General features: G+C 35.7%; 1 protein-coding gene across 3 annotated transcripts in view; it reads right to left on the bottom strand.

Moving 5' to 3' along the window:
* SPEF2 (sperm flagellar 2) overlaps positions 1-23372 on the bottom strand; it is a 173285-nt gene that overhangs the window by 82164 nt on the left and 67749 nt on the right. For 2 of the 3 annotated variants that reach the window (XM_012736419.3, XM_076007966.1), the window contains 7 exons: positions 22648-22709; positions 20369-20472; positions 17534-17790; positions 10533-10641; positions 9395-9552; positions 5529-5690; positions 1855-1929 (listed from right to left, as the gene is read on the bottom strand). In XM_012736419.3, the coding sequence (XP_012591873.2) occupies positions 1855-1929; positions 5529-5690; positions 9395-9552; positions 10533-10641; positions 17534-17790; positions 20369-20472; positions 22648-22709 (927 nt within the window). The remainder of the gene's footprint in view (positions 1-1854; positions 1930-5528; positions 5691-9394; positions 9553-10532; positions 10642-17533; positions 17791-20368; positions 20473-22647; positions 22710-23372) is intronic. The other variant, XM_076007964.1, reaches the window with a different exon arrangement.

The raw sequence follows: 23372 nt of genomic DNA, 5'->3' as shown, positions 1-23372 counted from the left end.
AAATTGTGTTAATTTCAAATATTAAGAAATGCAATCATATAACTTCTTCCCCATGAAGGAAATCAGGTTATAAATGCCAAAACAACACCATTTCTATATAACAGGAAGACTACTAGATCTTGATTGAGAGTTCACCTATTTCAAATATTATTTAAAATAGAATAGCAAAATAAAAGCCAAAATCACTAGGAAGTCTTCTGAGTTAGTTAATTTAAGCTAACTACATGGCTTCTCCCTGTCTCTCTCTCTCTCTCTGTCTCTCTCTCTCTCTCTCTCTATATATATATATCTATACACACCACTACACATACACATTTTACTGTTGAACTTGTGTGTTTGCTTATGGTTTGTTTGGAGTCTGTATGCTTTTAATTAAGGATGATATTAGAACATGTGCTTTACTATGTCTACTTTGACGATTTGACATCTAATATACATTTGTACATTTAATGTCTATTTTTGATGATACCGTGATGATTTATTGGCTCTTTTTGATAATGATGGGAAACCAAGGGATGAGCAATGTAATATGTGAAAATTATTCCATTAGTAAACAATTGAGAGCTGAGCATAAATTGTAGCCCTGAACATAAATTTTAGCTAAATTTTTTATCTGTGTTAACAATGAGCTCTAGTTATATAAACCCATTATGTAATATAATCAGAGAACCGTGAGATTCTCTTTGAGAATCATAGTTATTTGTATTTAAATGCCAGAATAAACATCTTTTAACACGTAATTTTGTGGACATTGCACACTCTTGGACTATAACTGCATTGGTGCTTTATGATGAATAGTTAAACAAAGGCACACACCTCACGACAATGCCATTTGAATTACCTGGGAAGATGTCAACTACATGTACTCATAACTATATTTCCATCTTTATTTAGTTAATTGGTTGCTATAGCAGCTTCAACATAAATCTAACTAATATGATTTTTAGAGCCTGGAATTTTTTTTTACCAACTTAGAAAAGTTACTTTAAAAAATGTGTCCCCTTTATTTCAAGGAAATAGTTAAAGTAAAATAGAAAAAAAAACATAAATAAAACTAGGGTCAGGAAAAATACAACTTAAAAATGAAAGTCAAAACCAGAAGAGGAACTGGAAGGAAGATATTGAGATCTAGGTCCTTCATAAATACTAAGCCTGAGCCTAGTTGGGTTTTGAAATTCCAAATAGCCAAAACAAAAAGAGAAATGCTATCATTTAGAGGTACACATTATTTAATCACTAAGAGGAAAATATGTTTTCCTGTCCCTCAATAAAATTTCTCACCTAGGATTTCATTTAAGGGCCATTAAATCATATACTGGGTATAATATAATATTTTATTTCATAAAATATAATACATAATATTATAATATTATATATTATAATATTATAATATAACACATAATATTATGTGTATCATGAACATTTCACCTCCATTACTATGTTATGTGGTGGAGGACTTTTTACCAAAAAGTTGAAGACTTCTTCCCAAAGTGCTTATCAATAAAAGAAATTCAATATAGGGTCCAAGAAAATACAGTTCAGTGTGTAGCATTTACTTTCTGATGGCACAGCTTAGCCATATAGGATAATACCTATAATATCTATGATGAATGGATATTCTGCATATTAGATTTTCTCTAAATTATGCCTACAAACATCACTTTTCTCAGTAGGACCTTTGCTAAGAGCAGGATGTGGAAAGTTTGAGGTTATACTCTTTGTCAAAGGATTATGATTTATAAATGCCTAAGAGAAGTAGTCAATGTGTACTACTATATAAATCTAGTTATTTTCACTGAGACAGTTATAAAATGCAGAATTACATGTAATCATATCTATCTTTATCTGTTGTACCTTTTCTTTTCAGTGCAGTTTCACCTTTCTTCCCTTTTCCTTCCTGAAGAGATTCTTGCTTACCATGTGAGGTTTCTAAACAAAATTCAACACACAAATATCATCGATTATTTACTTCAATAGACTTGGCTATATGATTTTTAACCAATCAAATGTTATTTCTCAAGGATAAACCATTACGTTTGTGAGCCACATAAAATGGCTCAGGTCTTTACTATGAGTTAAAATTAATCTGAAGATAGACTATGGATTGAAACTTCTTGAATGGTAGCACTATTCTGTCACCCTGAGAGATTTAGTACTAGCTTTAAGATAAATATTTCATAATGGCTTTCATCATAAACTCTTTAATGGAACTAGTTGTGAAGTTTTAAAAGTTAATCAAAAATCCATTGAAGCACATAGCTCTATTTGGATTTATTTCAACTGAATGGTGGTTATACAATAAGACAATTAGATCTGTAAAAACAATGATACCAAAACAGTTTGAAGAAGAGTTAAATGACCATATTGTTTGGATATTGTGTATCCTTGAACTTCTTTTGACTATACATTTGGTTACCTTCTACATTTGCATTTTGCACGGACTGTAATTTGCAATGCAAACGATGGTTCAAGTATATTTATCCTGGAAGTATATTTCTGGAATCTAGATAATATATAATCTATATTTATACAGGAAACTGATGACCTTGAGGTCAGTAGATGACTTAAGTAATAAACTTGTTCCTTGGAAAAATTCTCTCATCCTGCACTAGTCAGCTAATTCAGTCATTTTCCTCCCTTGGTTCTGGGCTATAGTCCCCCTCCACCATTGGAAGGATGGACAAGTATGGCAATTTAAATATCTGTGATGGAGAGAGATCCCATCTGACCTATATTTTTGTATTTGATAGTCATAGAATGTGTAAATGCACAGCACATGTCACTTACATTTTAATATCTCAGATTTAACAACTAATATTCCATAGAAATAAAACAAGTGAATGACAGAGAGAAGGATCACCCTTGGAACTTTCTAAGCTCTCTAAAAGAACATTTAAAAATCCAAACAGTTGACCATCAAACTCAGAAAGAAGCAAGGAAAGAAGGAAGGGGGAAGGAAGGAAGGAAGGAAGGAAGGAAGGAAGGAAGGAAGGAAGGAAGGAAGGAAGGAAGGAAGGAAGGAAGGAAGGAAGGAAGGAAGGAAGGAAGGAAGGAAGGAAGGAAGGAAGGGAGGGTGGGAGAGAGGGAGGCAGGCAGGCAGGGAGGGAGGTAGGGAGGGAGGGAGGCAGGCAGGCAGGCAGGCAGGTCGGCCAGCCGGCCCAAATGTTTGAATAGTTTTGTTTGTTTTAGAAATAAGCTTAATAATCAAAAGTGTTGATAAACTCCTAGTTTCTTTACCAAAAATATTCTGGGTAACCAAATATTTAACTAGCTCTAAACTTTAGTACAAGATGACAGAAAAAAGAAAGTAAAAGATACTAAACTCATAAAATACTGTGGGCAAGTCTCATTGCTGCCAGGAGTAGTATGCATTCTGCTCATTTTTTTTTTTTTTAGCTCCAAAAATATATTCTGAAGTCTCAAAAAATATTCTTAAATAGAAGCATGAGCAGTGCTACTCTATTGTGTCATACTGAGAACTTTAGTTCTGAATTAAATTCTGACATATGATAGTGGATGTGATAATAGACCATTCAATGGGGCATAACTGTGAAGTTTTTGAAATTTAATCCTAAGTGCAGTTGAAGCAGATATAAAATGTAGAAGTACATGCAGTATAGAACTATTTTGGGACAAAATGACTATTAGGACTCAGTGTACTGTGCCTCCTCTACCCCATTTCCATTCCAATGTTTTTGTTTTGTTTGGTTTTTTAGTAAATAATTCCTCTTTCCATCTCAACTTCTATAAAAGATTGTGATTGGATGTTTGAGTTGGGCATGTTCAGCAGTTTCAGGATTTCAGTTCTGAAAATGTTCTCTTTTGAACAAAATTTGTAAATTTTTCATGGAAATATTTTATTAAAAAAATCTGCAGTAAATGTCCCTCCCTAAAATCACTTAAGCAAGCTTCCTTGAACAGCAGGGACAGTGCCATCTGCTCTTTTGCCCCGCCAGTGCCCACTGCGTCCAGGTTTCCTATCAGGAAGGCACTGCTGTTGGACAGAGGTAACTAAGCCTTTGGAGATTAACCTTTGTACACATTTTAAAGATCAGGCACTACTCCGGCCCTTGGGGGAAAAAAGAGACAGGTACAACCACTCTTTGAAGCAACAACAGATTTATTATTCCTCCAATGCACATTATTCAAAATACAATTTTAAACTAGCAAACACACTTCAGAAACTTAAAGACTAAACTGTGTCATAATCAGATACACTAGAGATTGGTTTCAGGGAATGGCTTAAATACATAGATACTCCTGACTGTGAGCTAGGTGAGGAGGAGGAGGAGGAGGTGGGTATAGCCACAGACACAGGTGAAAGAACCAATTTGATAATTCCAGGCTCATTTACCCAGTGTGAAAACTATATTCTCCATTTCTGAAAACCAATTTAAAGATTTCCATTTTTCCTCCAGACCTCCGAATTGTTTTTCTAATTCTTAATGAGGTAGTGGGAAAGGGGTATATACTTAATTCATGGCTTTGTGTTTTACTGTTCATATGATAGAAACATTTTTAGGGTTGATGTATATTTCCTTTAGTTAACCTCTAATTTATTGGAGTAAAATGGTCTTCAATATACCATAATATATGTTATTAAAGTCTTCAGATTCCTTTATTTCATATGAATAAATTTAATTTTTTAATAACATTCAGACCTATCTCAAATCTCCACGAAGTAGAAAGAAAATAGAATTTAGAAATAAATCATGACACCATATCAAGGATTCCTAGGTAGACTTGTGAAACTGTGAAGTCAGCCATTTGGAAAGCTAAAACCAGAAACTAGAGTCATATTTGTTTCATATACACACACCAAATGGACATTCTATCAATATCATGCATTACAACAATTATACACTTTACTGTTTTCATTATATGCAATGTCTATTATTTAATGCAGGTATATTCATGGTCTTTAACAGGTAAGTATCTAGAAAAAAATGTAAACTAAAAAGTGTTCTCCGCCCAGACTCTTTATTAATATATCTATAAATACATGTTTACTGAGATATCAGGTGCTGGTTTCTAACTTTTTATAATCATATAGTTCTGAAAATTTACAGTTACATATCCATTATTGTCACTAATGAAAGCTTTCGTTTTCTTCCCTTATTCTTGTGGAAAACTGGCTAGCTATTTTTTATTTTATTAAAATGGTTTCACTCTTTACACAAATGTAACTCTACAGTTCAGCAGAAATCTGTCCTCTTGATCTGCCCTAAGTTACTTTTTGCTATTCCTGATCTTTCCTCTTCTCATCTGTGGTCTTATTCTAATCAGTAGACCTGAGTGTGATGATTTCATGTTCTCTTTTACACAGTAATGAACCTGGGCTTTGTAGCAACTACTTTCTTAGGTACTAAGAGGGTTTTTCCACTTTCATCTGAGTGTAGAGCTTTGTTTTTCATATGATTGAATTTGCCCCAAATCTAAATCTATATAAATAGACTATAATTTATAATTCTTTACTAAGTAAAAATAAGAAACTGGCAAACAGGGTTATAAATCATACTGTCAATCACCTGATTGTGGTTTTCCTTTTGCAGCAGTAGTTTTTGAAGGCTCATGATGAGGATGAATTTCTTTCTCTTTTTCTGGTTCAAGAGGAGGGGGAGGAGGTGTAGGCTCAGCCAGAGAGGCTGCTGCATTTTTCTCAGCTTCCTTTTCTTCTAATTCTTTTTCAACTTCAAAAGGATGATAAGACCTTCATTAGGGACTCCTACTATTTCATTTGAATTAAGAGAAACCTAAGTTAATGCAAAATTACACTTACTGATTTAAGTCTAATCCATGTTTTAGGGTTCTCGTTTAAATTAGCTAGTACTTAAAGCTAAGATTTCAAGCCTTCTATGCCTGGTCAGAAATATAGTTTCCCTTGACTCTTGATGTTGGTGATGGTGGTGATGGTGATGATGGTGGTGGTGGTGGTGGTGGTGGTGGTGATGGTGATGGGGTTGGAGGTGGTAATGGTGGTGGTAGAGATGGTGAGGATGGTGGTGGTGGAGATGGTGGTGATGTCTGGTGATGGTGGTGGTGGTGGATATGGTAGTGGTGAAGATGGTGGTGGTGGTGAAGATGGTGAAGACGGTGGTGGTGGTGAAGATGGTGGCGAAGATGGTGAAGATGGTGGTGCTGGTAGAGAGGGTGATGATAGTGGTAATGGTGGTGGTGGAGTGATGATGGTAGTGATGGTGGGGAAGGTGAAGGTGGTGGTAGAGGGGGTGTGTGTTTGTGTGTGTATGAAACAGGTATAAAGGTTTGGTGAATGGGTGTCAAATGTAAACGTAACAATCTAAAAGTCGCTAATAATGACAAATAGGAAAATAAAGGATTATTTCAAATTTTCCAGTGGGAAAGCAAGGAAAAAAAAACATAAAGAGATGGTAAAGAGCAATGTAATAGAAGAGGTAAGGGTGAGAAGGGAAGGAAATGTGCAGCAATGCCTTCAATAAATAAACACTTATGTACACAGTACACATGTCCTCAATTAAGCCTTAGCAATTGATTCATTCATGCAACAACTATCTATTGAACCTGAATTGTGCCTTGAAGAATAGGAGTGACTACAATAATAAAGTAAAACTGCTACTACTAATAATGATGATAATAATATTACAAACAACAATAGGCACAGTCTTGGTTGCTGGAGATAGAACAATAAACCAAAATAGAGAAAAATCAGTGGCTATATGAAGCATATTCTGTAGTGGTAGGAGACAAACCATAATTACGATGAATAAATTAATGTATAAGAGGTTATAAGGTGACAAGTATTATGCAGAAAAGAAATAGAACACAGGAAGGGAGATAAGGAGTGTGGTAGGGCAGCTTTTGAAGTTTCAGAGAGAGTGCTAAGTTGGGTAGGCCCCAGCCAGGAGTTGACATATGAGCAAAGACATGAAGAAATCCAGGGCATGAGCCACATGGATATCTGATGGAAGAGTGTTCCAGGCAAAGCAGACAGTCAGTTCAAATGCATCGAGGAACGGAGCATGGCTGATTTTCCTCTTTCTAGGCACCCATGATTGTGATACCTCTTTTCCTTTTATAATGCAGTTTCACCCTTCCTAGAACATGCTTCTCAACTGCCCCAGCCCTTCCAGCCCTCCACATTGCAAATGCCCCAGCTTTACTGACTGTGCCACTGGCAATAAATGCCTGCATTCTTATATGACTATTCTCTTTACATATGCTCCATTTTCCCTTAGAGCAACAGTTTCCAACCTTCTTGGCCCCAAGGACTGGTTTCATGGAAGACAGTTTTTCCATGGACTTTGGGTATGGGGGATGGTTTGGAGATGATTCCAGCACATTACATTTATTGTGCAGTCAAACCTCTTTGCTAATGATAATCTGTATTTGCAGCTGCTCCCCAGCGCTAGCATCACCACCTCGGCTCCACCTCAGATCATCAGGCATTAGATTCTCATAAGGAGCGCGCAACCTAGATCCCTTGCTTGTGCCGTTTACAGTAGGGTTCATGTTCCTATGAGAATCTAATGTCACTGCTGATCTGACAGGACACAGAGCTTATGCAGCGATGCAAGCAAAGGGGAACAGCTGTAAAAACAGATGAAGCTTTGCTCACTCGCCCACTGCTCACCTCCTGCTGTGTGGCCTGGTTGCTAATAGGCCATGGATCAGTACCAGTCTGTGGCCCTGGGGGTTGGGGACAGCAGACTTAAATTGTTCTTTTCAATTCAACAAGCAAGGAGGTTTCATTCTGTTAAATGATCTTTCTAAGTGGAAATGAGGGTTTTTTGTTTTTGCTGATTATAAAAGTAATACATAATTATTATTTTAAAAAATCAAAGAATTAAGGCAAACAAGTAGAAAGAAGAGTTGGCTGTTAAACATCTTTTCCCTTCTCCTTCACCCACCATTAATTATTATACATACTGTCAGATTCTTTTCTGTGTATATATATTTAATACATATATATACATATATAATTTTTTAGAAAACACACTATTTTATATATAAACTGCTTTTTTCTACTTAGTGTATTATGGTCATTTTTTCATTTCAGAATATTATAGAAGTACCACATCCTTTTATTTCCTTTAATTTAATCGGAATGTTTAATACAGAGCAATGAGCTAGGTACATTATTGTTTTAATGATTAAATATTTGTTACAGCAATTAACTGATTGGAATGTAAATCTTAAGGGACAGTTGAGTCTATACATGTAGTTAGTGGTTAGAATGTGAGATCTTTAGAAAAATATTAAAGTGGAGTCTGGTAGCTGGTAAAAACTAACTGATCCTAACTTGTACCTTTAAGTCTTTACAAGTTAGAGTTAGTTTGATTCTGCCTTCCAACCAAGACTCTATGTGATTTCTATGGAAGGTTTCCTCACAGTTCTCAGTCTACTTTCTGTCAAGTGACATGGTAAGCCTTTAAAAATGCTATGCAATTGTTTTTTGTTTTGTCTGAAAGCTTCACATTGGCATTTTTATGGAGTAGACATTTAGATGTAGGAGCTTGTCTTTCCAAGTGTGAGCTCCTGCCTACCCATAGTGATTGTGGCTCATACTTATGGGCTATTTTAATGTCAGTTAACTGACACATCATGGTAGGTAGGTCATAAATCTAGTGACAGGAGACAAAATGCTATCAAGGCAATTTCAGAGTCCTTCTGATATTAACTTTAACCATTTTTATTATACCAAGAAACTATAGTTGCCAATATAATTAGGAATGATAGATAAACAAAAAATAAATATTTATTTCTCAAGCCACTTCTCAAAGGCAAAATCCCAGTGGAAATTTGGCATTGCACTCAGCTTAGATTCCTTTCAATAAAAGTTTCCAATACAAAGTTAATAGCATACAAAGTTAATGGGCAATTATTACTGGCTGAATAAAGGATGAAGGAATCCTGGATGGTTTGATGTGAGTGAGATATACTCCAGCAATAGGCTAATAAATAAGTAATTAATAATCAATAAATTCATAACAAAATATGTAGATTTGGGGAAAATTAATTGCCTAGTGTTTTATATCCTAAAAGAATTCACACAGTTTCCTTATATTGCTGAAATTAGCAAATTGAAATCTTTACCCTTCTCTATAGCATCCTTAATTCTTTTTTATTTATTTATTTTTGTTTTGGTTACTATTTTTATATGAAAGCAGTGCTTTCAGTGACATAATCTCTCTTTGATTAAATTAAATTAAATTAAATGATAAAAGATAAAAATCTTTTATCAGAAACATAAGCAGCAGAAAGCTAAAGTCAGAGGTAGAATGTACTTGTAGATAGTATAATTCAAATACAAGAGAGAACCTTACAATCACACTTTTCTTTCCTTCTAAACTCATTAAAACCACATTAAAATCACACATTTCTAAGCTCATTAAAACCACACATTTAGTTACATTACCTTTATTCTTTTTTTTCACTATTTCATTTGTAAAAATATCTTTTACTGTTTGGTATAAAAACTCTTTATCTATTTCAGCATTGACTTTTATCAAAATATTTTCTGGCTCTGAAAACCACTGCTCCAATAAAGGCCAGTTGTCCAAGAAGCCTGTAATTCTGCAAAATCAAAATATTATATGATATCTCACACTGATTGAAAGATTTGAGTGACATTAAGCATAATTTATTTGACATAAAAACAAAATAATAGACTGTCAATACAGTTGAATCTGAAACTTAAATAAATCTGCAGGCAATAAAAAGTAAATAATAGGTTATAGCCATTTTTTAAAGACGTGTAAAAGGAAAATTCCACCAACCCAGGAAATCTTTAGTAAAAATTCAGGTCTTTTAAGTAAAAATCTAAGGGAATATCATCTGTACTCATGATGCAATAACAGAGAACTCTTCTGATGGTAGCTGCAGCCTGATCCACCTAAGTTATCTACTTTTTTTTTTCTTAGAGATAGAAATTGAAGAGATCTTTGAGTAAGTATAGATGGTTCATACTTATTTGCTTTACTAAAAGTATTTTGGGAATGATTCTTGAAACTTTTTTTTTTTTCTGGAGAGTATACAGCATTAATGTAGCTCAAATTACTCTTCCCTGGCTTACTTCCTACCATGAGATTTCTCAGGTTTCATAAAATAGTCTAATTTCGTCTAAATTTTCTTTTCCAATGGTAAATTGCACACAACTAAAAGAATGTCACATAACTTTATTTTAGCAAAACAGAAGTAGTTTACACTCTCTAGTCTGATGCTTAGCTCTTTGAAGTTTCATGTTCTTTACTGGCATTTCCTTAATGAGGGCTAAATGAGGATTCCATATAATTAACTTACAAGTTTGTGTTAAAGGAAGTGTTGCCTGATTTAATTCTTCTTTCCTCAGACTATAATAGCTTGTTCTCTGAATATGAAAGCTAGCACATAAATATTTCCCTCATCATCAAAACTACTTAGTTTGTTTTACCTAAAATGATTGAATACTATGCAATATACCTTTTTACTCAATCTGATGATTCCAAAGTGACTAACTGTCATTCTGTTCAATGGGCAAGAAATAAGAAGAAAGGCATTTAGTAGTAAAAACTAACCTATGTTGTATCTGGTCTCTTAAATACTGGTCCACATACATATCTTGGTTTTCAGCAGCTACATGTTGACTGATATCTCCATGAGCAATTTTATATGAAAATTCTTCAGCTACAGTATGAAAATTATTTAATTAGATAATTTGCAAAACCAGTCAAAGTTGCTACTTACTGCTAAAATATACTGATGCAAGATGCCAAATAGATATGGTATATATTTGGTCCAACATTACTTAAAAATGTTTTTAAAAGATGTTGAAAGAGTATAGTTTTGTGATTAGAATTCAAATTCTTCCTGGAAATTGGGGGAAATTAGGAAACCACATTAAAAACAAGCTGTAGTGTTAATGTAGAGGATCTCAGGATTGACTATGAACAGATGAGAATGAAAAAGAATGGGTCATCATGGATAATTAACTTATAAAGAATTAACACTGTGATATAAAAATTAAGAATAAATAATAAGGTGACCATAAAGTTAAATATGCATAATTATTTGCTGACATTATATTACAATACAATAAAATAATTATATTTCTTTGTAGACCTTATCATCTATCTACAGAATAGACATAAAGGAATAGACCCAAAGAGACCAAAAACAACAAAAAACAATCTCAACAGCTCTGATTAAGTCCTATTCTGGAAAGCCCAGAATACTCACAAACTTAGGATAATGGAAAATCATGTCCATAGAGAAGAAAGAAAGCCTTGAACTAGATTAAAAGAAACTAGATTTATCAATGCAAGAGAACCTTGAAGAGTGAATTCATAGATTTTAAGAAAAGGCAGGCCCGTCATAGGATACAGTAATCAGTTGTTCTCTATCTGTATTCATGCTGGAACAAGATGAAATAGATTTAGAATACAGAATGATGCTTTAAAGTTGTTTATAAAACCCAAGGATTACTGACATCAGAATGGGTGACTGAAGAATATTTTGGGAGCTTGTCTCAGGAGATGCTATCATGCACCATCTCATGATCACTTCCTCATATTTATCAATGAGTACAGCACATGGATTAGCATTCCTCTCTCTCCAAACCCAGGCATTGGTCCTTTTACCTTCTCTCCACTTCCGGTACTCACTATCATGGCTACTGGATTTTGTGGTCACCCTGCATGGTTCCATCTTTGCAATCCTAACGACCTGTACTCCTAGCACAAACTCTCGTCCATCCAGCACTCCTGTGTAGCTGATGAATCTCCTCAACGTCATCCAGTCCCTAAATTCCTACATCCTTTTCCTCAAATTTGCCAGTGCTATCCTGACTTCACTTTATATTTTCTATCAAACCTAGATTGTATGATTGTACACTTCAAGTTCTCTCTGCCTCTTAACTTCAATTTCTGTGTCCTTCTGCTACACCAGCCTTAGATGATGTCTTTCTTCCTCAAGACTTAACACTGGTAGACATAGTTGAAGAAAAATATACAATCTTTATTCTTGCTAATCCCCTGGCTCAAAAATCCACTGAACTCTTTCATATATATAAACCCCTTCCTTAAATGAGAGAGAGAGAGAGAGAGAAAACTAAAAAGGTAACAAATACTCTGTCACCACAGCTTTCCCTTTTTTTCAGAGATAAGCTCCTTGCTAGTTGTGTCCACTTACACCCCCCACTTCTGCAGCTTCCCTTCAGGCCTCAACCCACTGCAATCCATCCCTCCACTCCCCCACAGAAACAGCTCTCATTCTGGTCATCAAAAATGCCAAGGCCAATGGACATGTTTCAGTCCTTATCCTACTTGATTTCTTTGTAGCACTTATAAGTAAATTTATCATGCAATTATTAAATGCTTTTACACATATGATGTTATTTTATATTCAACACAAAACTTGTGGAGTAGGATTGGGATTCTATAATTGGCCCCGAATTGCACAGTTCATGAATGGTAGGAAAGGGATTTAATTCCAATCTGACTCCAGATTCTGGACTTCTTTTTAATTTTTATACTCCTTGTTGAATTATAGCTGCTGAAAAGAATGCATACATGAATATACAGCTGCATGAATAAATACACAGATTGAAAACAGTCAGAACCCAGATCAAGAAACAAACATTATCAGTCCCAGAATTTCCTCACATTTTTTTTCAGTCACCATTAGCTACAAAGGGTAAGCTTCCAGAGCCTGCACTCAAACCCTGTCTGCACTTCTTACATGTTATGAATATTGCTGTGCTCTCTCAGGCTGACCAATGGCTAAACAGCAGAGGCAGCCACCTACTCTTCCATCCTGACATAGCCTTTTACTCCCACAATGGCTATTCCCTCTCCTTAGGTCCCCTGTATCCTGCCTATTGGCTTTGATTATGGACCATTCCTCCCTGCCTCGCCCTGGCTGACTGATGCTCAGCCCTTGCAGCCCACCTGGCTTTGGTTATATGTGCTTCCTTGTGATGTTGTTTTTCAGACTTCTCCATGGACCCCAGAAATCACAGGACAGCATTCTGCACCAACCCTAGTGATTAGGCTCCCACACCCGGGCCCAGGATCCCGCTGGCCTCAAAGGAGGATTGGACGCAGTTTTGTCTCAAAAAATCTGTCCTCTCTTGGCTTATGAGCTACATACATAGCTTTCTTCCTCTCTATCTAGCTGTGGCTTCTAAACACTTCTTCCTTTGCTCTCTCCACTAAATTTTGACATTTTGGGATGTCACCCTCAATCCTTTTTTTTCATTTGTTCTTCTTCCTAAATGATTTCCCTTACCTTAAAATTCTTAACTTTAGTAGAAAACTTCCCTTCTGAAATCTAGATCCATTTATAGACCTGTTCTCTGTACAACTTAGCTTAAAGGTCCCACAGGTACTTCAAGCTCAATGTGTTCCAAAAGGAACTCTATGTGTTTCTTTCCATATTATCTATTTAAAAGTTGTACAAGTCAGAAACTTGGTGCCATCCCATTCTCCCTGTGCTACATCTCCCATTCCAGCCAATAACTAAATTCTGCAGCATACTCCCTAAATACCACTTTAATCTCACTGTGCCTCCCTAGCTTTTTGCTTCTGTCTTAATGTATTTGTTATTTTTCAAATGGTAATATTTTTCCAACTCATTTAATTGCTTCCAATCTCACTCCCCTTTCAATTTATCTTCCATCTTAGCAGCCAGAATGATCATTATAAAAGCACATCTAATGATATTAAATCTAGCTTTAATGCCACTCAGTAACTTCACACAAATTCAGGATAAAGTCTGAACACCTTATCTTGGTGCCAGACTCTTGATCTGGCTCCTGCCTACTCTCTAGGCTTATTTCTGCCATCGCTCCATACCATGCCTCCCCTCAGGCCTACTGAGGTTCTCGCTGTTCTCTAGTTGAACCATTTATGCTCACCTTTCAAGCCTTGCAAATGCCTTCCTTTCCTCTTTGTTCTCTTTTTTGGTCTGGCTAATCTCCCAGGCTGGGCACACCTATTATAGTGTATAACAACTATATTATAATAATTAGCTTATTTTGTTTCTCCTTACACTGCCCTGTGAACTACTGGAGGATGGGGACTTTACTTCTATATTATCTGACAATTACCCTATATTACCTGACAATTTGTAAAATTAGATAAACATTTACTAGTGGTGCCATTTTAGCTTCCATCACTCTATACCAGTGCTGTCCAAGAAAACGTTCTGAGATAATGAACCATCCTACATCAGTGCTGTCAATATGTGTATGTCAATATGCTAGCCACATGTGTACATGAAATGTGGCCAGGGTAACTGAAGAACTGAATTTTTCATTTATTAATTTTAATTAATTTAAATAGCCACATTTAGCTAGTGGCTACCATGTTGGACAGCATGACACTATATTATAGTCACTTGGGTACTTATAATTTCCACTAAGCTCTTTGAAGGCAGAATCCATTTCTCTCTTATTACTCTATCATCAGTACCTAGCACAGTGTCTGGTATTTGGTAAGCATGCAATATGTGTTAAATAAATATGTGAATGAATAAGATATTTTAGAAGAATAGAATTTCATTTGTCTTAAAATAGTTTATGTGGGGTCTTGCTTTAGATAAGAAAATAAACTGGCAAAATGATCTTTTAAAAGTCAATTTTATCCAGTTTTCCCAGTACCATTTATTGAAAAGAGATTCTTTTCCCCAGCGTATATTTTTGTCTGTTTTGTCAAAGATTAGATGGCTATATGAGGATGGTTTTATATCAGGATTCTCACATCTGTTCCACTGGTCAATATTCCTATTTTTGTGCCAATACCATATTGATTTATTGAAACCTTAAAATCTGTACCCCCATAATATGCCAAAATAAAAAAAAATCAATGATACATAAAGTCAATATAAATATGAGTAAACTCAAGATTAATTCACAAAAATAGAAATACAAATATGAAAGCAAAAGCCCAATTCAGTGATTATCAAAGAAATGCCAATTAAAAAATAATAGTGATATGTATGTTCACTAACAAATTAGCAAAGATAAAAAAAATGCTTTATTTCTGTAATGGTGCAATAATAAATACATGCTCAACCCTGAAAAAAAATAAAAGTCAATTTTATATTCTAAGAAATAAAAACTTAAGATATAAAAGAATAATATTTTTTCTTAGCTTACAATATTTGACTATGAAAATAGTAGACTGACTTTCAAAGTTAGGGACATGCTTAGCATAGTCAATTTTAAATAAAACAAGTAAGAACTACAAATTAATGATTTGATACTAGTTTTCCTGGTTTATGTGGCCCTAGTCCAGGATTTGGTTCAATTCACTTCAAAAACTTAAAACTGTTACAGTAATATTAGAAATATATGATAAAAAGAAATAAATTATATTGTACTTTAAGATTAATTTCTGAGGGCAGAAGAATAAGATTATTTATGTATATTGATGTACAAAATTTGACAAAGAAGAGATTCTCCCTGGAGTAGGGGAGAAAGAGCATTTATAAGCCTAGTTATAAGTCAAGGGTCTAAACTAAAGAAATTAAACCATTCAGATGCTAGCATTAGCTTTAAAAAATTTGCCAGAATCATTCATCATGTCATTTTGATAGAAAAATCATAAGAACTCAAACTGGATTGAGTTAGATTTCTTGAAAAATTCTTGCTACTGATTTCCTTCTATTTCTATAACACACAACAATATACACCTCCTGTGGAGCCCCAAGAGGGTGGGAAAACCTTCTGAGGCCCTCGTAGGATTATAATTTGTTTTCAAGGACCCTCTCACCCACAGGTCTGTGTGTGTACTTTATAGTAACTTGCGATAACCAGTTTCAAGTCAAATTAATCTTGATGTTCAGGACCCTGTTCTGCCACCAGATGGCTAAGGATTGGCAGTTCTCAGCCAATCCTCAGCTATCCATCCTCTGACCAGGAGTGGGAAGTCAGCAGAACAAGCAGAATCATCACTACAGTCAGCGTGGTTCCTATTACCTTCTATGAAGAAAGGTAAATTCTCCCTTTGGGATGTATAGATAGTATCCAGTTTAAACTACTGGGCTGGACAGCTGAAATAATATCTAATGGTTTTGCCATTTTATTTAAGTAAACAACGAAAGCAAGATCTCACAATTATACAAACTCAAAATAAAGATGAGTGTGATGACCTTGGACAAGTCAAGCAATCGTGCCTAAAATTTCCATCTATGAATTAAGGCATTGGACTTGATGACCCCTTAGGTCTCTCCTAGCCCCAAGTGTGGTTATTGGTAGTAACAGAAGTAATAAAAGAATGACGTGTTATCATTTGTAAAAGGATAGTTTTTTAAAAAGCTAAAAATAAGACTCTCAAATAAATGTAAAATGAACATATGTCAAAGACATCATTTAACTCTTCAATTAAAGAGGGAACCAGTAAGATGTTACAAGCACTTCAAATGAAAATCTGCAGAAAAGACACATTTATAGGCAAACAGGAATGCTGAAATAGGGTTAACAGATGAAAACTGGTTACTAGCTATAGAGCAATGTAATATTTGGAACCATCTTTTTTATAGTGTGGAAATTGTGGTTTAACTGAACACAATTTATCTGCATTTCTAAGGACAAGAATTATCTGCATTACTATCAATTTTCTACAACTTATGGAGTTACAGAAGATCCGAGTTAAAGTCAATGAAAGGCACAGACCTCTACAGGATCAGAGACCTCAAATGGTCTAATAGACAATACTCAGCTTTCTATGGAAAGGATATCTAGTAATCTTTTGTTTATTTCAAAGTCTTCCACAGTTCTTCTTGACATAGGTACTATAGGCTTATTATCATGTACTAGACTCTATCCTAAGTGTTCTATCATCTCATTTAATTCAGATTCTATCAGCTCATTTAATATCCATAACAATACAGTGAGCCATTCTATCATATAGGTTGTGAAACTGAAGTTTGGAACAATGAAGTAATTTTCCCAAGGTCAAATACCTAGAAAGCCAGGGTTCAAGAATATATGCTTTCACCCATAAGTATTTAATTTGTAGTATAAAGTGATATTTTAATGTAAAGGATAAAATAAAATTAAATAAACCATGGATTTAGGCAAGAATATTCAACCCCATTATGTGAGGACTTCAGCCAACTGATACTTGTACCTCAGAGTTAATACACAATCCAAGGGAAGGATGTTACTAGATCCTTGCTTACAGCACAGTGACTTATCACTTTTATGAGGGTGATCCATTAAGACATACTAGGCAGGCACAGAGAGCTCCTCCATGCATGCAAGTCTCAAAAACACACCTCTGTACAAAGGGAGCTGCCAAATTGATGGAAAGGTTCTGGAAGATGCTTGCATTTTGCTTGGAATTCTTCACTAGTTCTAGGCTTATCCTGCAGTACTGAATGCTAACAGCCAAAGCAGATGTCAACTGTGCTCATCTAGATAATTCTCTGAAAGGCTGAAGTGGATTCTTTCATATTCCACTTATAATTGTAAATGGGAGTATTCACTGAGAATATTCAGTCAAAAAAACAAATAAAACAATGAGTTTTGATTGTACAAAAAGAGTGCCCCCCCAAAAAAAGGGGTACTACTTACCTATGACATAATTCATGCGACTCAGTAAGAAAATATCTGAAATATCTAATAATATAACAAAATCAAATGCAGGGGTGGGAGGAGGTACTTCTTTGGAAGTCGTAGGATCAACAACCAATGTGGATATCTGTGCTTTCTTTCTTTCCATTTCTACGAGGTTTCTGTTGCAGCCGGTAAGAGCTTCGTCCAGTAGTTGTGCTTGGTTTAATGTCATTGGAAAACCATCTAGGACCCAGCCTTGATTCACAGGTATCTCGCTTAATTGAAACAGGACGACTCATTAACATTTTGCTAGATCCAAGTACTTTGCAAATAATAATACGATAAATCTTGCCTTTTTCTCTCCATTCCATGACAAGCTCCTACTGCATGAATTTCATTACTTTAGAGCTAAAAGACTAGGTCTAATAAGGTGCTACAATCACTCCCTTGCTCGAAATCCTTCTCTGGGTCCCTGCCATTCTCCAAATCTATTCTAGAGGCCTTAACATGGTATTCATAATAAAACTAATTGACCATGACTTTTTTCTCTATAACTTATTTCTCTCAATTTTGAGCTATTTACTTCAAACGAACTGATCTCCTCACTTATGAGCGTATGGATTGCATTTTCTAGCTTGTGTCCATAGGCTGTTCCTCCTTTGCATCTCAGTTTCCTCATCTACACAATTGGGTAAAATAACATACCTAACAGGGTAGTTGTGAGGATGAACTGAAATGATGCATTTAAAAAATCCAGACAGAGCTTAGTGCATACTATTAATAGATGCTTGTATTGCTAACCTGGAGAGTTCTTGTACCCTACTTAATCCTGCGTAGAGTCATAACAGCCTGATCTGAACTCCTCTGGCTCTCATTCACTTCACCATAAAGTGGTTATTATATTTCTTGACTTAATAAAAATTCAATTGAGCCTTTTTTTTCTCTCAGTTAGTTTATAGGTTGCAAAAGGATAAGGACCATTTCCTCAGTTATTGCACTCAGCACAGTGTCCTCTTTAGAGAATAGATGTTCCAAAAATTATTAATTTTGTTTGCAAATGGAAAACTAGGTGAAAGGAGATAAACTTAAACTCGGTTCTTTTTTTAAACCTTTAATTATACAAAATTGAGATTATGGTCTTTGGATTAAAAGGTATAATTTCATTTCTTTCTTCATTAGAACTCAATATTAAACAATAGAATCCCCTTTCAAAAGCTTCTGAGTTTGCTTTGGTGCTTTTATCCTTCTTATAGTGTAACAAGGAAGGAGGGGGAAAATTGAAGTTGAGAGAGTTTTTGTTACTTATTAAAAGTCACAAAACTACAGTGATCCCAAATCCAGTGATCCTTCCACAATATCAAACTGTTTTCAGGTCACTGCCTATATTTCCCTCGCTAGGTTAAGAGCAGGAAAAGACTGCATTTTGCTTTTGTAAGTTATCCAGAGCTTGGTAAAATGTTCTGCATAGAATGGATTTGTTGATTCATTGATTTAAGATGGAGAAGAAAATGTCCTTGAGTGCCTTGCCAGGTCTGGGTGATCTCTTCCCCCACCTGCAGTCTCAGGAGCCACTTCAGAGGGAACAGGAGGTTGTCAGGGCCACACCTGTTCAGCTGCAGTGTGAGGGCTCTAGACTATGGGGATTTTGACTGGGGCTACACCACTAACCAGATAGGTAACAGAAGCTAAGCCCTCATGTACCTCCTCTTACCCATGGAAAAAGGATAGATTTGGACTAGATCAAGATTTCAAACTGATGACAGTCCTTTGGTGATATCTTAAAGGCAATTAGGATGGTGATGTTGGAAGGAGGGTAATGGAGCTCTGACGGTGGGGTGTAGATACTCCAGTTCTACTGAAACTAAAGTGAAGCTGTGCCTTATATCTGATGCTTTTCATATACATTTTTCTTTGAAAAAAGAATCCCATGTCTGAAATATGCTTTATGCCACTTCTGAGAAATGTTACAACTATTAGAATAAGGCCCCTTCTAGCTCTGAGGGCTGCAGCCCTGTGGTCAGATTTCTAGATACACATAACTGCGAAGCAACTTACATTTTTAATGTAGTGTTTTACAAAAGCACTAACAGGGGGTCCATTCCAGATGTATGGTAAAACCCTAAAACCTCCTTCCTTATCTCTCTCAGTCTTAATGTTTCTCACATACCACAACTGCCCAATTCTTTTTCCTCACCCACTATAAGCTCTCTACAACTCATTCACAGGAACCCATTTTGACTATATTTTTTTCCATCCTACTTGACTTCATCTCTTTATTAAATGGACCACCCAAGTCTCTATGGTTTCTTACAGTTTCTCCTTTTTCTGTATTATAAACGAGGGCTCAGAAGGATCCATTTTTGTTAGAATGGAGAGATTACAAAATTATAGCCTGCTTGATTTTTCTTTATCCTCTATCATATATCATCTCTGTGTCATGCATATATGTTACTCCTTGCCTGTGCACCCGCTACCCTGTTCCAGCACCGGCCAACTTCTCTTCTCAAAACACAAAATGAGGAGGCCCAGTGGCCTGTGACAACATGGGTAGGGTCTCTCCACAATCTGTCCCTTAGCTTTTTCAATTATTCAATTTCTCCTTGATTCCCCACAGGCAATAGAACCTGAGCTGTATTCACATCGGAATGAAAGAAGTCAAGTCTGGGAGAAAGTGAAATATAGGCATGTAAATCACAAAGTGTATCTATCTTTACTATGCCATTTATTTTCTTATGTAGGCAAGTAGTATTCTTTAGATATTAGAAACAAACAAATTCTATATTATGCTTTGTATACCTTTGTGTGATAAGGAATATATTAAATAGATATAGGAAAGAAAACTGCAATACATACTTAATAGCATTTACCATGATGTCAATTAGCAATGTGTCAGGAATGCTCTTTCCTTTCTTCAGCAATTCTTCTGATTTCTCACCAAGCTGAGCACGCACAGTGAGCTGGGAAAATAAACAATGAATGGCAGAAGACAGCTAATTTAAAAGTCATATTCCAAATGTTTGGAGGAAAAAAAGTTTGGTTTTTAATGAAGGTGCTGACTACTTGGCACAATTCTGTAGTCACGGAAGCATTTAAGCAAAATTTGTATGATTTTGCAAAAAGATTCTGAGGCTCTTTCTCTGAAGCCACCCTCCCTTCCAAGGTCTTCCTCTTTAATATGCAGCTGCTCTGGCATTGCCAAACTTCACCTCTCATATCTTAGATCAGAAAGACTGTGCTTTCTGCTGGAGTTCTAGCCACTCTTTCCAACTGACTGGAGTGTGTATAAACCATGGCTCTTGCCCAGGGAAGTTCTCTTCTTTCAATGGTGAAATTCCATATATTTTCTGCCTGATTTTTGCTACTTTCTTGTTTGCTCCTTTCCTTTTTTTTTTTTTTTTTTTTTGCTGTCTCCTTTTGCCCTCAAATAATTCATTTTGATATTTTTCCCAGAATTTGTAATAGTTATCTGTAAGTTAGTCCATTACAAACTTGAGATCACTGATGTTCCAGGAACTTCCCTAGAACCTATTCTTAATTCTGCCACCAGAGTGAATGTTTTATGTCAAATGATATTATATCTCTACTTAAAACCCTGTAAAAGTTCTCCCTTTTACTTCAAATGTCCCAATAATTGCCTGTTAGACCCTGATTGAGCTGACTGCTCCCTTTTCATACTGAGCTCTAACCTCATCGCTTCCTACCCGCCAGCCCTGCCAGCCAGGCTCCTTCCTGCCTCAAGGCTGTCTCTAGCACCCAGCTATTCTATTCTCGCTGCCTGGAATGCTTTCCCAGATCCAGTGAACTGGTTCTCTCATGTTTTTCTTTTCTTTTCTTTTTTTTTTTTTAAAGGAATCACAGTTTAAGTTTATTGAAGTCCACAAATGACCTACAATTATCATACAAAAAGCGGGAAAAGTATGTGTAACATTGACATTTTCAATTAGAAATTGCCTAAATCTGTCAAACATTTGCTCTGGTAACACCAATTCTCCATCCAAAGCATATATCCCACTTGAAAAATTGATTTAAGTATGAAAATAATATTCTATCCTTCCATACCCTAATTGCTTAAATCTCCCTTTCCCAAGGAGGCCCACCCTGACCTGTGCTCCTGCTCCCTTTTGCTTCGCTCTACTTTGCCTCTTCTCACAGCTCTTATCACCATCTCCCATATAACATGTATTTCCCTCCAATACAATATAAATGCCATAAGGGCTTGAAACCCTGTCTTTTTTGTTCACTGATATATTTAAATTATTAAAACAGTACACAGGACAAAGTATACTCTTTGAATTGAATTGAATATGGAATTTAGGGGATTTGTAAATCCATACATGTAAATATAAAAATATACTTAGCCTTTTTGCTGATTATTATTTCAAATGCACAGAGTAAACATTATAAGTCCCCCTTTACTCCTTTATTGCTTTTTCTAAGCCCATTTCCCTCCCCATCAGTCATCTTATTTACAGTTTGGTATATATCCTTATAAAATTTTTTCTATCCTTAAGAAGTTATGATATCTGAAATATTATAAAAATGTTTTCCATGATGAAATGCTTAATGAAAGTAATGAAATGTAAAAATAAAGTAAATAAAATTTCATTTGATTAATCTATCTGGTCATTCTATTTGATAACAAAAAAATGCTCCACATACAGTAAAGCAATACTATTTATGGAAATATTAATTTCCATTAGGAGCAATAGTGAGTGAATTGTTGTGAACATTTTTTCAAAAATTAATAAAAAATTCTGTAGAATCATCAACAAGAATAAGGGTAAATTCTGGAACCATTCTTTAAAGGTAAAGAGGAAATGAAACAAAAGCCATAAATTAGATGGTAAAAAAAGAATACATAAAAATAAATTTGGCATAAGTCTAAAATTTAAAAAGCATGTGTTTATTTTCTTATCTGGCAAAACTGAATAGTAATTTCCACTGCTTTAGATATAAGTATTAACAATATAAAGGATGTTAAGTTAACACATATTAGATAGTAGTTTACCATTAAATTTTCTTTAAAACCAGAGAAGCACATCATTATTTCATTCCATTTGTAGATAAACCAAAAGGCCATGAATCATGTCATATTTTAATGTTAATAGCCAAAAGTAGATTACAATACTTACTTTCGAGACATCATCACTTGATTTGACTTCTTCGGCTTTTGGTGTTTTATCAGTATCAGTGCCTAGCAATAGGTAAAGTGGTAAGAACAAATTTCTAGTATCAGATTCAGCTATGCCTGAGATACTGAGAGGAAGAAAGTAACAGAATCACCATGGCATAGCTTTTACCTTCCTTCCACACCAGTAAGATCCTGGCCACTGTGTGGCTTGGTGTTTTCCCCTCCCACTCTACCTTCTTTCTGCTTTCCCTTTCCTCCCACCCTCCCTCCCTTCTTCCCTTCTCCCCTTCCTTCTTTCCTTCCTTTCCTCTCCCCCTCTATTCCTTCCTTCCTTCCTTTCCTCCTTCCTTCCTTCCTTCCTTCCTTCCTTCCTTCCTTCCTTCCTTCCTTCCTTCCTTCCCTCCCTCCCTCCCTCCCTCCCTCCCTCCCTTCCTTCCTTCCTTCCTTCCTTCCTTCCTTCCTTCCTTCCTTCCTTCCTTCCTTCCTTCCTTCCTTCCTTCCTCCTCCCTCCCTCCCTCCTTCCCTTCCCTTCCCTTCCCTTCCCTTCCCTTCCCTTCCCTTCCCTTCCCTTCCCTTCCCTTCCCTTCCCTTCCCTTCCCTTCCCTCCCCCCCTCCCCTCCCCTCCCCTTCCCTTCCCTTTCTTCTTCCCTTTCTCCCTTCCTCCCTTCCTATATGTCCTGAGCTCATAACAATATCACTAGAAATATTTTAACACAGTTTGGGTTC

Source organism: Microcebus murinus, chromosome 11, assembly GCF_040939455.1.
Source record: "Microcebus murinus isolate Inina chromosome 11, M.murinus_Inina_mat1.0, whole genome shotgun sequence".
In the NCBI taxonomy this organism is placed as follows: domain Eukaryota; kingdom Metazoa; phylum Chordata; class Mammalia; order Primates; family Cheirogaleidae; genus Microcebus; species Microcebus murinus.
This window is presented reverse-complemented; position numbering and strand designations above follow the sequence as displayed.